Raw genomic sequence first — 17,011 nt, 5'->3', positions numbered from 1 at the left:
TTTTTTTTAAAAAAATGTTGGTTCCCCTGCATTTTTTAGTAAAATGATACCGAGGACAGTAGGTAGAGGGCGCTGCAGAGCTGTGGTTATATTAGTGGTTAAGAGCAACCAAAGATAGGCATCTAAGAGGAGGGATTCCATTGATCAATTCTATTGATCTATAAAACTTATGTAGCATGTAAAACAATGTCCTTAAGACTGCTGTCACACTGCTGACTTATTGAGTGCTGGCATTGTGCCGTGGCCATATGCTCCTACCAAACGGATCTGGTTTGAATTCCCACTTCTGCCGTGAACTTGGAGCCATTTCCATCTCTTCTGAAATCTGGTACAGAAATGTGCAAGCTGTATGCATACTGGGAGATTGAAATCTCCAGTTGTGCTTTCCTCATTTTATCACATCTGAGGTAGCTATAGTTGGATGTAGTCTGGAAAAGTAGTTCTCTCAGCTCCATCTCATCATCTGTAATCTGTATGACAACTGCAACCTATGTTAGGAAGTTGACTTCTCATTTTTAAGTTGTTGAATGTTGTAAGTCTCTGATAGTGGCTTTATAAAACTATTTATAAAGTACTTCTGTGCATATGAGTTGCGATTCCCTGTTTTAGTGCAAAATGGAAATGCAGAAATTACTTTGAGATAATGGGTAAAGTGATTCATAGGGGTATTATACACCAAAAGGATACAAACTATGCCTCCTGTACACTGCTCATAAACATAATTTTATTCAGATTTGCATAAATTAATGTCATATAATTTCAACATTTGTTGAAAGAGGGACTTTATTTAAAAGGCTATGTTGTGATCTGCCAGGGAAATTCAGCATTTTAAGTTTGTTAATGTTACCTTGCGTTACTTTTATACTGTTAAGCTTTTGTTTCATGATGGTTTGATGACTAGATGCAAATAGAGTACTGTGTTCTTAATATCCATGTCGAATGGATGGGGATCAGTGCAGGGCTGTGCAGGTGAATGGGAAGTACATTCTAAGCCCGGAGATTTCCCCCCCCCCCCGCACTGTGAAGGCCTGATGATGATGATGATAACAAGCATACACCTCATATCCTTTTCCTAAAATAATATTCTATCTTTTCTCTAAACATACAATGAAAACAATAAAATTCAAATTAGCAGTGTAAACTCATGTTAAACCAGCATAAACACAGTGATATATTTAGTAAAATAATTGTCTCACAGCATTAGAACTAGGCATCATCCGATGTAACTGGTATTGAGCAAGCAAAAGGAATTGTTCCTCCATGGAATTAATCACTTAACAAATAGTTTTTTTTGCTCCAAGATAATGTGATGGCCAAACTTGATGTTCAGCTGGATGCTTGATGTAATACTAAATTAAGTATGTGGCTACTATCAAAAACAGTATCCACACATTTAATTCCATTCCCGTAACTTCTAGTAGAACTTTCTGCATTCCCTAGACTCATTCCATATAATTGGCTTCCATTTTGTACGGGTGCAGGATAATGTGGGATGCAGTAACATTTGCAGCTTTACAGAGGTGGAAAGGAAGCTAAACAATCAGTTGTTTTTGGCAATCACTGCATGTTTCAGGTGTCATTTAGTTTGACCCCAAGGGCCAGTCCCTAAGCTGCACAAGCAGTGTGGGAGTCTGTGTGTTTGCTTCGCACACTGTTCTAGCAATGTTATAGGAGGCAATTGCCTGGAGTTGGGCAGCCATCTGATGTGCTGATTTCTCATGGCAACATTTTCCTGACCCCAGTGCTAGATGGTATGGGAAATAAATACCTTTATAAAATAATAAATACATGGGGAAAGAGGCTGTGGTGCATACACATTGTCTCAAAAAGCAGTAAAGTGTAGAGTTGATGAAAAACATTGTATTAGATTTAAACTAAATGATTCTTTCAGTTGTGTTGCAGCTGATTAGTAGAAAGTGTGCCCTTAAAAGAGAAGCACATAAAAACTTAATCCATATTATTTGGGGAAGTTTAAAATTGTGTTTTCAATTAAATTTTTCCAAAAGGTGTTGGGTTCACACGCAGATATGCATTCTGTTAGCAGGCAGTAATATATTTATAACTACCCAGGTGGCAGAATTTGCTCTGGCTGCAGGAAAATTAAGAGTTAGATATCAAAAGCATCTTGTAGGGAGAGTGGGATGTGCCCCAGCACTATTACGTCTGTAATATTTATACACTAAGTCATGGGGTGGGTCACTGTATCTTTCGCTCAGGAGAGAAAATTTTATCTGAAATGTGTTGTTGTTGTTCCTTTACTATATGTTGTTGAACTATGTTTTGTTGAAATATGACTTGTATTTTAATATGTATTTTGTATTCTCCTTTTACATGTGTTAAATTGTGTTAGCCTGTCGCTGAGCAATAAAGATTCATTTCAATTTCCATATCCATTAAAGTATGTGAAAAACAACAGTAATTTAATTGTGAGGACAAAGTTGTAATAGAGAGCTCTTGAATATAGCAGTTTGTGAAAAGAACCACACAACTCAAGGAAAAATATTACATTAATTTAAATCAGCATGTTAATATGACCCTTTGTGTAAAGCAGCTTACAAGGATTTTAAATTAATATACTAGCTTCCTGGGGAAATATATAATTGTAAAATTAATGTAATTGAACAGCAGTTCTAATTAGTAGATATTAGGTCCACAATCATTTTAGGGGATCAAGTCAACATTCACCAACAAGTGCAGAAAAACTCCAAGGTTTCAGTGTAATTCTGTTACGCTGTGATTTGTTACCTCTAAACTTTAAGCATTTTGAAGATGAAAAGCCATATCAGGCCTCAGTATTCATAATAATTCAGTTTTCATGTAGGTTACCTCTGCTTACTCAGCTATTCACAGAGTTGGTTATTAATCATTCTTCCTGCTAACAGAGCTATTTAAATGTCCAGTGGAAGACTTGCACAATAGTTAATAATTAATAATAATAATAAATTTTATTTCTAGGCCGCCTATCTGGCCGCACAAGCGGCCACTCTAGGCGGCATAGAAGATAAAGTAAAATACAACATACAAACTACATAAAAACCCAAGAACTACAATATAAAACGAAACCGAACCCACCCATAGCTAAAACCAATGGCACCCAAAAGAAAAAAGAAAAAAAGCAGCAAAACAAAAGACAAAAACCCAGGCCACCTCAGCCAGCCGGCTTATGTATCCCTCCCAAGAGGGACAGGTGATGGAAATTAGTCACAGCTGGCTGGGTACCTGGGACCTGGTCCTGCAGGAGGCATGTCTGCCAGGCAGCAGTCCCACTGGGAAGGGTGGTGGAGGTGGTGATCCAACAGCAGCAGCAACAGCAGGCTCTCCTTCCCTGGGTGGCGATGTTCTCCTTCTTCCTGCAGGCACTGGGTCTCCCAGGCCACCTCAGCCAGCCGGCTTATGTATCCCTCCCAAGAGGGACAGGTGATGGAAATTAGTCACAGCTGGCTGGGTACCTGGGACCTGGTCCTGCAGGAGGCATGTCTGCCAGGCAGCAGTCCCACTGGGAAGGGTGGTGGAGGTGGTGATCCAACAGCAGCAGCAACAGCAGGCTCTCCTTCCCTGGGTGGCGATGTTCTCCTTCTTCCTGCAGGCACTGGGTCTCCCAGGCCACCTCAGCCAGCCGGCTTATGTATCCCTCCCAAGAGGGACAGGTGATGGAAATTAGTCACAGCTGGCTGGGTACCTGGGGCCTGGTCCTGCAAGATGCACGTCTGCCAGGCAGAAGTCCCACAGGGAAGGGTGGTGGAGGTGGTGATCCAACAGCAGCAGCAGCAACAGCAGGCTCTCCTTCCCTGGGTGGTGATGTTCTCCTTCTTCCTGCAGGCACTGGGTGTTACAATATACATCTCAGTGAAAGGAGGACTGAGATATACTTTGGGATAAATTATATTTTTAATTGCCAGCCCTTCTGTCTTTCCTTTTTTCTTTTAAAAATAGAATTGGGTGAGCATTCTTGATGCGCTTGGCTTCTAGAATGGGTGGAGAGTTGGCTCCAGGAAGGACATATTGGTCATGGTTTGTTTAACAAACTGTGAGTTAATAACAAATTGTCCCACAAGAGGATGATAAAACCATGAATTGCTTCTCCAAAGTTTGTTTTCTTTTCCATCTGCTCTTACTTCATGCTCCTATAGATTGGCTAGCATCTGGGGTGGGGTGGCTAAACAAGCCATGGTTAAGGAAGGTTCACACGTAATGCCAAGCCATAGTTAAGCAAAGCAAGGTTCGTAAGCCAGCAACAAACTATGGCTTCAGATCACAGTTTGGCAGTAAACAAACCATAGTTAAGCTGCTGGGCAGAGTTCACGTCATAATTTAATGAACCTTGGCTTAGTCTTATGTGTGAACCAGGCCATTGCTTAAGTGAGCATCTGTCTCCTCCTTTAAGGGTTTTTTTTTTTTGAATGGTCATCTTTTACAGTTTTTCTGGTGCCTGTAGTATAGCTGGGGGGAACATGTATGTAATAAATTTATTATTTATTTAGGAAAACATTTATATACCACCTTGCATTGAAAATTCCAGGGTGGTTTACAACAATTGCAACAAAACCTGAAAAAATACAAAATCTATAGTTGAAAAATAAAAAAATACCGTAAGTTAGGTAATAGTAGTAAATACTTGAGAAAATAAAATCTTCAGCAAGAAGTCAGAACCACTGAAAGTGGCTGTTTGCCTGACATCTAGAGGGAGTTGATTCTAAGGCTGGGTGCCATGATAGAGAGGGCCCTCCCTTTGGTTGTCTCCAGATAGATTTATACAGGCTGCAGGAAAACCAGGAAGACATGATCTAATGATATATGTGAACAAGCAGGCATTACCTAAGGCATTCTCTTAGGTAACATAATCCCAGGTTGTTCAGAACTGTATATGTAAGCAATGTATCACCTTGAAGTTGACCTGGTAGCAAATTCCAGCCAGTGGAGTGCTTTGAACAATGGTGTCACTTTGTGTGTATCGATGATGGCAAAAAGACTAGTGCTGCAGTACTGGAAGAAACTTTCTCCACTTCCAGTTGTGCTATGGTTGGAAGTCCTACTAGTGTTGGAAGTATATGAGAAAGCAGCCTTCCAAAGGCAGCAAGAAGAAGGAACCACGCTTCTGTGTTCTGGGCTCCATATACATCTCCTAGTGGGTACTAACAGACCTATCAACTGAATCCCTCGCTTCCCCAATCCACCCTGTCTTCCCTCTTTGTTCACCTATGTGTTGCTCAGAAGATCATTCACTTTTTGTTTAGTTCATGTGTGTGCACTTGTTTCCTATGGAAAATTGTTTAAGATGGAGTAAAAACCTTGATTTTTTTTTTTTTAAACAGGAATGGTATGTCATGTTCACAGCAGGCTGCTTCAGTCAGCAGCCTAGCCACTATGTAGTAAGGATCTGCTCCCTGGGATGCACTCATCTTCCTGCAGTAATTCTTTTTTTTGGGGGGGGGGGTATGGGACAAGTCTGATTATGAAGCTCACAGCGGTCCTTCATTCTTGCTGGTGCTCTGTTGCTATTATTACACCTAGGCTCTATAACCAGTAGGGCTTATCTCTGTCTCCTCCCAGTATTACCCACTCTTTCATGGACTCGGTTTTGCAACATACCTATAGACTCCCTTCAATCATTCAGACTGGTAGAAGATTCATGAGGAAATAACTTTTACAACTTTTAAAATAAAGACCTCTGTTCAACATCAATGCCGAACAGAACATTGCCATTCCACTCATGCAGCAGACTTATATTTGCACAATGGAACTTCCTCCTTCTCCTCCGGCCAACACCCATGCATCCTCAAAACTTGCTCCAGAGGGTTGCGGGACCCTTGGGAGCAGATTTTGGGGGCACACAGGGAGAGCAGAGGAAGAAACGCTAGTGGAACACTACTTACACAGTGTTGGATGCAACCCAGTCAAACAATGTTTTATGGTTTTAAAAAACGATTCATTAATTTATATAGTGCTTAATGCTAAAATAGGTTTCTAAGCAGTTTATAAAAATTTCTTGATTATGAAAAAGTGAATGGGCACATCTCTCATAGCTCTGCTTTTGTTTTGCTTGTTGGTAGGATTCATGTCCAGTGTAAAAGTGTGACTTTATATGGTGATAAAGAGATGAGGAAACTGAAAGAGGTTTGTTTGTATGGCTATAGCTAATAATAAAGAAGGATGCATATTGATACTATGGCATCATTTTGGGCAGCTTCGTGCACATGTGGGATGGGAAGCATGAGTGATACACATGGCCTCTTTTTGCTCTTTCTTACGTAACATTTAAACCCAGGAGTCTCATGTCTTGCCAATGGTGCATGCATACGTACCAGATGTAGGGATTGCTCAGCCATTCTCTCCACAGGGGAAATGTACAATGTCGCTCTTTGGATGCTGTGCAGGAAATGTGAAGAGTCTTACGATGAACAGATCTACTCTTCGTTACTCACAGAAGAGATTGCTTAGTGTTTGAGAATGATTTATGTCCAAAGCACTGATGAAGTTTGCATGGAAAAGTGTTGAAACTAGCAATGAACTTCATGTCAGCACAAGGATTACCACTAGCGCAACAATACTTCCCGTTACCCAAATATGTTCCAAAGGGTTGGGGAAACTCCTAGAACAGTGTTAGGGGGTGGATGAGGGAAGGAGAGGGGGGAAATCCCATTGTGCTAGCAGTAATCCTTGCACTGACAGGACCTTGATGTAGTGCTACATTGGATGCCACCCATGATGTTTGAAAGAAATAATATTTAATACCATTTATACCGTTCTTATGTAAGACACATTCCTGCTTGTTTTACTTCAGGTGAAAAATGACTATATGGTAGAAATAGCAGACCAAGTGGACCAGGAAATTGCCTTGAAGCTAGGTTGCCTTGAAATCCGGTAAGACAATAATTTTACATATTTATTATTCAACCTTTTATATGCATGCTGAGCAATTCCCCTTATTGTTGATATCCTGAGAAGTAATTTTTTATGTTGAAAACCATTTTGTAGAACCTTCAGTGTTTAATGTAACATATTTCTAATGCTTTAAAAGTCAGTTTTTTTTACAAGCCTCTGATTAGTGATTTTTTCATGTCACTTGAGTTCATTTTGCACATGCAGCTTAACTCAAATGGTTATACATTAACCACAATTTTGAAAGTTATGCAAAACAAATGCATTTATTGTAGGAGAATGTTGCATCGACCTACTGTTACAAATAGTGAAGAATTTAATTAAGAACACTGCCTTCCTCCATAACTTACTGTTCAACACCTTCAATTGTGTATTTGTACAGAAGAAATATTTGTACTGAGAGAGGTGAATCCAAAACCCTTTTCATTGTTCTTAGTGGGACCATTCTGACTTGGTCAGACAAAATGATTTGCTATTATCTGCCCTGAGGTCTGAAAGAGGTTTTTTTTTAAAAGGAGAATTTCAGAGCTGCAGTTGCCTTTCCACTATTCTCCTGAGCCTGAAGCTAATCAAAGGGATATTGTGTGCCCTATATCAGAGCAATGGGCTTTGGAGACTGTCAGGCATCCAAGTGGCTTTGGTGGCCTTTTCAAAGCAGGATACTCACTGGCAAAGATACTGTGGTGCTTTTCTTTGGTTGTCTCTTAATTAATTCTCCGGACTCCATGCCAGAGTTGCAAATGCTTTTTCTTTCACAAGTTAACATTCTTACTCTGAAAGTGCAAACTGAGTTGCTGGGAATTACAAGCAGGGGGAGTGCTGTTGCACTCACTTCCTGCTTGCAGGCTTCCTGTATGCGTCTGGTTGGCCACTGTGAGAACAGGATGCTGTACTACATGGACCTTTGGCCTGATCCAGCAGAGTTCTTCATAGAATAGTAGAGTTGGAAGGGGCCTGTAAGACCATCAAGTCCAACCCCTGCGCAATGCAGGAATCCAACCTAAAGCATACCTGGCAGATGGCTGTCCAGCTGCCTCTTGAATGCCTCCAGTGTTGGAGAACCCACCACCTCTCTAGGTAATTGGTTCCATTGTTATACTGCTCTAACAGGAATTTTTTTCTGATGTTTAGCCGAAATCTGGCTTCCTGTAACTTCAAGCCATTATTCCATGTCCTGCACTCTGGGATGACTGAGAAGTGATTCTGGCCCTTCTCTGTGTGACAACCTTTCAAGTACTTAAAGAGTGGTGTCATATGTCCTGTCAGTGTTCTCTTTTCAAGGCCAAACATGCCCAGTTCTTTCAGTCTCTCCTCATAGGGCTTTGTTTCCAGTCCCCTGATCATCCTCATTGCCCTCTCTGAACCTGTTCCAATTTGTCTGCATCCTTCTTGAAGTGCAGTGCCCAGACCTAGATGCACTACTCAAGATGAGGGAGTTTCTAAAAAAGGAAATTCTAAAAGCGCAATGGCAACCAATTCCAACAAGGGAAAAAAAAAGGGGGGGGAGCAAATGTTTAGCAATAATTTTGAATTATAGCATGATTGCGAATGCTCTTGCCTACCATGAATAATGGTATTGTGATAGCTGGTACGTGACAGTGCACCACTGTCAGAACTGCATGTTTAAAGAAGTGGTTGGGTGGGGAAGATTGCTGGGGAAGCGAATCTTCATTGCAAGAAAATAATATGGTTTAAGACATGGAATGTTACCTTTTAGAATCACAAACCTTTGCGATTCCAGAAGTACAACACAACAAACTGAGGTTAAAAACCGAACAAAAATTTGAGTAAGGTTTCTAGTGTTCAGATAATGTTGTTAACATGTATTACCTACCCTTCACCGAAACGTCCCAGGGTGAGTTACAACAGTTTTAACATACATAATTAAAAACAATTAAAAACAACTTAAAATCACAATATAGGGTGGGCCTTAAAAATATACTTCTCAGGTGTCCAAGGCCAGGGTGAAAACTATACAGTGAAGTTATCAGATGCACATCTGTGGGGATGGAGTTCCACAATTTAGGGGCCACCACAGAGAATGCTCTCTCCTGGGCTACCCCCCAAGCTTCTAAGGGTGGTGGGACTACCCAGAGGACCACCTCTGCTGATCTCAGCACCCGAGATGGTCTGTAGGGAAGGAAGCAGTCTTTCAGATATTTGGGACCTAAATGGTTTAGGGCTTTAAACACTAATGTGAGTACCTTATTGGCCTACATCCAGCCCATCACTGCCTCCAAGCACTGGTCTAGCACCTCAACTGCCTCTCCCAATTCTTATGTAACAAAGAAATAGAGTTGGGTGTCATGTGCACATTGATGACACCTCACTCCCAATCTTCTGATGGCAGCTTCTAGCAGCTTCATAGAGATGTTAAATAGCATGGGGGACAAAATCTATAACCCATCCTTCCTCCCAAAGGAAGCCCTGTCCTCACCACTTTGAGGAGCCCTATCTTGAAGTGGCAACTAGAGTTAATTCAGTGGGCAGTAGAAGCTACAATATGCTTCTGTCATAGTATGAAGCTGCCACTGCAGGAGGATGGTGCTCTTTCTGTTAATTATGTCCTTTATACTACACACACTGCGTAGATCAATGTACAACAACAGGAATAAATAGGTTAAAATTCCTAAAAATAGCTAAATAAACGCATTAAGTATCTGTTCAAATATCACAGCCTTAAAAATTATTATCTAACAAGCTCTACATGTGACTTCCTTTGAAGAATATTCAGAAACTTCATCTTGACCAAAGAACTGCAGCCAAATTGTTAACTGGAGCTGTTTACAGGGGAGTGTATGGCTCCCTTGTTACAACAGCTCCACTGGCTACTGGTTTGTTTCCAAGCACAATTCACAGTGCTGGTTATGCCCTATAAAGTCTTATGTGGCTTGGGACCAGGCTACCTGAAGAACCATATCTTCCCATATGAGCCTGCTCAAGCTTTAAGGTCTTTGGGGAAGACCCTTCTTTCTGTCCCTCCACCCTCACAGGTACACCTGGTGGAAACACAGGAGAGGGCCTTCTCAGTGTCTGTCCCAAGGCTCTGGAATTACATTGCTAAGAAGGTTAGACTGGCCCCTTCTTTGCTGTCCGACAGGCTTTTGGGAACTAATTGCAGGGGCTTTTAATAGTGTGCTGTTCTACTTATCTTTATCTTTGGCTTTTTTAATGGATATGTTTTGAATGGTTTTAATTCTGTAGATAGTTCAATTACATTTTAACAATAACTTTTTGCATGTTTTTAATCTATGTTATTATCTGTATTTGTTTGAATTTTTGTAAGCCACTTTTGAGGCCTAGTTTTAGGGAAACTCCATTCAAGTTGCTGCCTGGAAAGCCTCCATTGGGAGCATATTCCATTGTTTGATGTTATAGTAATGGAAACCATATAATGGATGCCCATAAGGCTGTCATGACAACCAGAGGGCATATGTAGTAGTGTCTGGGGTTTGTCCTGGGATTAATGCTCCAAATGTAGTATGGGTACAATTGTGATATTTCACCTTGAAAACTCTCTTCAGATGTTTGGGATATGATAAGTGTTTATGATGTGACTCTCTTAATCCACGTGAGGACTTAGTAGCACTATTATGACAAATTCAACTCTTGCATGTTTAGTTAAACAGCAGTAGGCTTCTATTAGTCAAGTGTCTGAGATGGTCTATATACATAGATGGTTTATTTTAGGCTTTCCCAGACAAGTATTTACACGAGGTATTTTCTTTGCTGATTTCAGGAGATCGTACTGGGAGATGAGGGGCAATGCATTAGATAAGAAGTCGAACTATGAAGTATTAGAGTAAGTATCTGATTTCATTTTCAGGCCTGAGTTGTCTCTTCCTTAGGAGAAAGAAGATAAGTTCAATTAGAAACTGCAGTACTGCCACTCTTTACAGGAAGGTCATAATACGAAGTCTGCCGTTACTGCTTTAATTAAGATAAAATGGGAAATCGTAAAACCTAATAACTTTCAGACCTCTCAACCTATTGAGGAGGCAAGAGCTCATCAGCTCCTGTCTGACCAAGACAAATTGGATTCTTCATAGTTTAAACCCTCAGATATGCAGTATCATAGTGTTTTCAGTCATCTGCATTCTGTTTATGCATGTGGGATCAGCCAGTCTAGTCCTACAGATTTAGTAGTGCTTTGTATTAAATGGATTTTCTGTTTGTGATTAGATTAATCAGTCACGGGACTAAATTACACTGAGTTCTTTAATTACTTCGAAGTTTCTGGAAATTTCCAATCTGTGGCTTTGTTTCTCTTTATTTCCTTTTGTCTGTACTAAGTTATGATGCAGCTAACAAAATTGCAGATTGCCCAGCATATCCTCCAAATTTGAATAACTCATTGATATTGCTACTGCCCATTAAAGAACAGTTTTGTTTTCATGAACCTTGGTAGGTAAGTGCATTAACAGGTTTTCTAGGAAGTGAAAAGGCCTCACTACTAAATCCCCTGTGGAAAGCAGAAAATCATAAGAGAGTATAGTGTGAAACAGATGGGCAACATTCAGCTTCATGACTACATGAGGGTGTGTGGGGGAGGCTGTTAAGACAGCCAAGACAATAATGCAACGTTCATTAACAGTGCTGTATAAATGGAACAGCCACCAAGGATTGTAGAGTCCAGTATGCCTCCAGTGCCCACTGTATGTGTATGAATAGATAGCTTAACAAGCTCAATTTGAAATAGGTATCTTAACCTAGGTTCACTGGAAGTTAGTTCCATAAGAATATTTCCATTATTTGTAATACAGGTGTTGAGAGTTGGTATTGCATCCTCATGTTGGTTCCCCTCATTTTAGACTAGAATTGGGCAATCTTAGCACCCTTAGCACTGTGATCACAGTGGAAACTTATAATGGTTTGCATCAAAAGAGCAGAAAGAAAATGGCTGCTAGTGCAGTTTTACAAACGCTTGGGCAAGACTTCATGTAGTACTCTAATAGGTCAATTTCATACTTATCATGAGCTTCCCCAAGCTGCTACACAAGCCAAAGGACATGATTGAATTTAGTTTCATATTTCTCATGCAAGGGCCATAGCTCAGTGGTAGAGCCTTGCATGAAGAAGGTCCCAAGTTCAATCCCTGGCATCACCAGGTAAGGCTGTTGCTGACACTTCTATCTGCCTGCTAACAAATGTTTACTGCTGCGCTGTGGTTTTTTGTTTTTGTTTTGGTCTTCTCTTATGTCTTAACATAGTGTGGTCTGTGGTGTCATTGCACCATAAGAACTTTGACTGATGCAGGCACATAATATAAACATAAAGCTAAATTACATTCCACATTGATACCTTTACCTGAAGAGTCCTCTGGTGTATTTCTTTTGGTGAGCTATATTAAAGTGGTTTTATGAATATAAGGAGAGCCCTGCTGGGCACCAAGGATCCATCTAGTCCAGCATCCTGCTGGATGTAGTTACCTTATGCCGTGAGCTACTGTAGCCAACCAGATATCTCTAAGAAGCCAACAAGCAGAGCTTGAAGGCTGTTAAGAATGATCTGGATGCAAAACACTAAAATATTGTTCATGCCAGCACACTACAACAATATACTGTAATAACATTAAAGCAACGCTAATGCAAGATGCTTTTTTTGGGTAAATATTCCAAGATGTGTGATGCATTCCCTCTTGGAGTGCCCTTGCGTGTCCTGTAGACTGTTGGATTTATGTAATCCTACATAGGAAGATAAACTACAAGCAGTTTGCATCTGAAAAGAAATACATCAAAAGGCTTAGTATTTATGCAAGTTTTGTCACATTTTTCCCACTTTAGCATCCATGCAGACTCTCATGCTTGTTGCTGCAAAAGAGGGTGCTCTGCTGCATTTAATCTTAATGTTTTGGGGAAAGATTTTTAACAGGGTCTAGGGTTTTTTTTAGAGGTCTACAATCAAATGCAATTGATTCCACTAAATAATAGCTGGCTGTGTGCATTTGACATTTTTGTGAATGCAACCTCTATAGAACTGAGCCCACAGAAATGGATTCCTTTGGGAGGAAGGGCAGGATGATCATGATAATAATTCCAGTTGGGTAGTGATCTTCGACTCATCACTAGTTTGGGACAACTCTTCCAAGTAAAGTTAGGCAAAAGTAGGAGCCCCTTTCTATGTGTCAAAGGGAGAGAATGTATATGGGAGAAAGTAATGCCTTTCCTCACTCTGCTTGGAATATAAACTACCACTCAATACAGTAAACTAAATGGGAAATTTTAATGATGGGACTCGGGGAGGGGAAGAGAGTGAGAATCCACCTGTATGTGAAGCGCTCCAGAGGAACTGCAGCTGTGGTGAGCAGCTGTGTTTCCTTTGAGCAAAACCCCATCCAGTCACGCTCATGGGTGGAGGCAAGTAGGAAATCACTCAAGCAGTTAAAAGTGGGTGCTACAAGGTAGGATTTCTGTCCTGTATTCTGCTGATTGTCTAATTCTTAGCATGCCTCTTTGCATCTTGTCAACCTTCTCTTCTTCCCCAGGCACCAATTCAGGTTGGGCAGGAGTAGGGCATGAGCCTTAGTGGTGAGGAGCAAGTTTCATAGTTGGATTCAAAGGCCTACTCTTAGATATTCAAGAGAAAATTGCAAAATATTCATTCATTCATTCATTACGTTTATGTACCGCCCCATAGCCAAAGCTCTCTGGGCAGTTTACAACAATTAATAGCAATAAATAGCAGTTTAAGATCACATTACATGCTTCATTTTAACCAGTGATAATGGGTCATCCTGAGAAATGATGCTGCCCTGGGCTGCTTTTGGGAGGAAGGATGGGATATAAATTATTAAGAAAATTAATTAAAATAATAAATATATCTTCTGAAACACAGCTAGGTTGGCTGTTCTTTCTCTCCCTCTCTCTCTCCCTTTCTCTCTCCCTCTCCCTCTAAATGACACCTGCAGCAAAACCTTGCAGTAAAGTTGTTGTCAAGGTTTTGTTAGATTGTTAGAAGTCATCTAGAAACAAGTGGAGTTGAACTGGAGAATTCTGCTCCCCTGGCTGGAAAAGAAAGCCACTTTGGCTTCTGCACTGTAGTCTGCTCTTTCCTCCTCTTTCCTGCTCATCTTGTTCACAGTCTAGCTCCCAAGCCTACATTCTAGCATTAGGCTTACCACCTCAATTGTTGCCTTTGCAATTTTTTTAAAATCAGAAGCATACACTCAGTCCTGAATATTGTATTCTCTCTAGTGAAGCACATAATGCTACACTGTGTAAGCAGTCTAGGAAAATGTGAGCTAGAGGGGAAGCATTATTAAATAGACAAGTCAGGCCATAAGAGTCAAAATCTGGAAGGGTTTGTAAAACAAAGTGTGGGACAATTTAACTCCAGCAATCCTTAGAAATTAGCAGGTTGAGCTGAAATGGGTGGCCGAGCCCTAGGAAGATGGAGAGCAAAAAGTGTATTAGATTCTAACAGTTTAATTGTAGTATGAGTGTAGCCTATTTTATGAGATACAGTCTCTGGTGCACTACCTTCAAAGCCCAAGGTTGATAGTCTGGACTAGATGACCATCAATATAAGTATGGGTTATATTCAACATAATGCTAAGTAGGTCATTCCATCGTTGCAAGGATTTCTCTCTCTTTCCTCTGCATGCCCCCAAGTCAGTTCTGGGGGTTTCTGCAACACTCCAGAGAACATTTGGGGGTGGCACAGGGCCCACATGAGGGGAAGGAGAAGGGGTAATCCTGTTGTGCTAGTCTAACCCTTGTGCTAGTGCAACTTTTTAGTTGAATATTGCCCTATATGTATATCCTGTAATGGAAGGGAGGTACAGAACCGTTAATTCCTTTCCTTCCATAGGTAGGCCAGTTGTGCCAAAGGCTAAGTAGCCTTTAACCCCGAACAGGAGGGCTTTCCAGGGATCCAAGGCAAATACTTACAAGGGGAAGCAGAGATAGCATCCAGCTTACCTGTCCCTCTCTGGAGACCAAAGTAGCTTGCTTTTCTTTGTAAAACACCACTCATACACACACGTAGCATGAACCAAGCTGGGAGGTTGGAATAACCCTGAGAGTTTTGGCACAAATGAACTCAAGACCCCAATAGCCAAAGTTTTATGAAGTTTATTAAGAATAAAAAAAGAAATGAAGAGAAATGGAAGAGGTAGAATGTTGCGTCAGGAAAAATAAAAAAAACATTTTAGTTCAAGTTTATATCTATCCTAACACAACTGCTTACAGACTTCTCCCATGTTAGCTGCATAGATGGTCAATTGCAGGAAGTCGAGGGGCAAAAAGGACCGTTTGGCAACTTGTTATGTGCCTTCAAGTCTGTTATGACTTATGGCGACCCTATGAATCAGCGACTTCAAATAGCATCTGTTATAAACCACCCTATTCAGATCTTGTAAGTTCAGGTCTGTGGCTTCCTTTATGGAATCAATCCATCTCTTGTTGGCAACAGTCATCTTTAAAAATGTTTCTGGGTCCAGCCAGTCACAAGTCAGTCATGTTTGCCAGGGAGATGGTTTGACACCTTTTCGTATTAATTACTGCCAGTTTTCTCCATCTCCCTACTAGACAGAACCTATTCTGTACTCCTTCTATCCAAGGGGAGAAGTGACCTCTCCACTGAGGCAGAATGGAGAACAAGAGATTCTCTCTCTCCCCCCCCCCCCCGCCCCCGCAACATATCCAGTACTATGACCAGTTACAGTATTTGCTTATGAGCTCGCTCATTATTTTTCACATTTAGAGACCAGTAGATTGGACTAGTGGCAGAAAACATAAAACATTCACCAAGTAATAATAGTTGAGTTTATTGCTCAACTGTTATTGCTCGCTACATATTGTTTCACCTTAGTGTCTTTGTCTTACAAATACAATGAGTAAGGGGAGGGCAGAGGAGAACAGGTTTATTTATGAGTTCTTCCTTTATTTGTCTTACTAGCATATACATTTCTATATTTATATGCAACTGGGTATTTTCATGTGATTTTAGTTTATTTATTGTACATGAAAAAGGTATGCAAATTCCAAAATCCATATTAGGGCAATATCTTTATTAGATCAAGCACAATCACAAACTACTGTGCAAGCACAAAGTTTTTCATACACATGGCTAATTATTGTTTTGCTTATTTCAGGAAAGACGTGGGTTTAAAAAGATTTTTTCCGAAGAGTTTGCTGGATTCAGTAAAGGTACATTCTATTCAGTTGCTGGAAGTTATTGGTTGGTGTGTACTAATAATTATGTCTCCTGCCCCTCAGAGTATACATTTAGATATTTATTTACTACCATCCGTGCACGTGGCATTTGACAAAACATGAGCTGAGAAGTCCTTGCCTAGAGGCTTATAATTTTGGAAATGGCACAAAGGTATACAGTGCTTTACTAAAGAAAAAAAAATGAATATCCAATAACTTCCTGACTTAACTTGCTGTTAGCTTCATCCCTCAGAAGGTGGAGGAGGGAATAAGGAGATTACTGTTTTATATCTCATTCTGACCAACTGACAAAAAGGGATTGAAGAAGTGGAAGTGGCAGGACCCTAGAGGTGAAAATGATCATGTTACCTTAGAATATGTGATAACTGGACATAGTTGAACAGGTACCCTAGATTTTAGCAAAGTGGATTTGAGTAGTTTCTGGTAATGGCTAGATATTCTGAGGGGCAAAGGAGTTCAAAAGCGATGTGATAATGTGATGTGTGGAATACTGAAGGCACAATGGTAAGGTTTTCTAATCAGAAGGAAAAACAAGAGACCTTTAGGAAGCCAGTGTGGCTGCACAGGGAGCTAACTCTCTTTTGAGCTGAAACTTAAGGAGGACACATGCAGGAGATGGAAGGAGGGACACATAACCAGGGGTGAATACAAACATAGACCTATAAGGATGGTGTCAGGACAGCTAAAGCCCAGAATGAGCTGAGGGTTTAGGAAGGACTTATTTGCCTATATGCTGAGCAAGTAGAAGGATGAGGAAGAGGGTAAGTCTTTGGCTGGAGAATATTAACCAGAGATGGAGAAAAAGTGGAATTCATCAGTTCCTATTTTGCCTTTGTCTTCTCCAGCATTGAACAGAGAATTGTGTTGAACCTAGGGGAAGAACCTGGGGAAGTAGAACTAAGAATTAAGGAGGGACTTACAGCTCAGGATAGGTAAGGAAGTAGAGAATACCCACC

At 40.6% G+C, this 17,011-nt stretch overlaps 1 protein-coding gene across 13 annotated transcripts in view; it reads left to right on the top strand.

Annotated features, from left to right (window-relative positions):
- PTK2 (protein tyrosine kinase 2) overlaps positions 1-17,011 on the top strand; it is a 356,254-nt gene that overhangs the window by 205,909 nt on the left and 133,334 nt on the right. For all 13 annotated transcript variants that reach the window (XM_061607042.1, XM_061607039.1, XM_061607035.1 and 10 more), the window contains 3 exons: positions 6,782-6,861; positions 10,619-10,681; positions 15,974-16,028. In XM_061607042.1, the coding sequence (XP_061463026.1) occupies positions 6,782-6,861; positions 10,619-10,681; positions 15,974-16,028 (198 nt within the window). The remainder of the gene's footprint in view (positions 1-6,781; positions 6,862-10,618; positions 10,682-15,973; positions 16,029-17,011) is intronic.

The sequence above is a fragment of the Rhineura floridana genome, chromosome 1 (assembly GCF_030035675.1).
Source record: "Rhineura floridana isolate rRhiFlo1 chromosome 1, rRhiFlo1.hap2, whole genome shotgun sequence".
Taxonomy (NCBI): Eukaryota; Metazoa; Chordata; class Lepidosauria; order Squamata; family Rhineuridae; genus Rhineura; species Rhineura floridana.
Note: the sequence above shows the minus strand (reverse complement) of the source record. Positions and strands in the feature narration are given on the sequence as shown.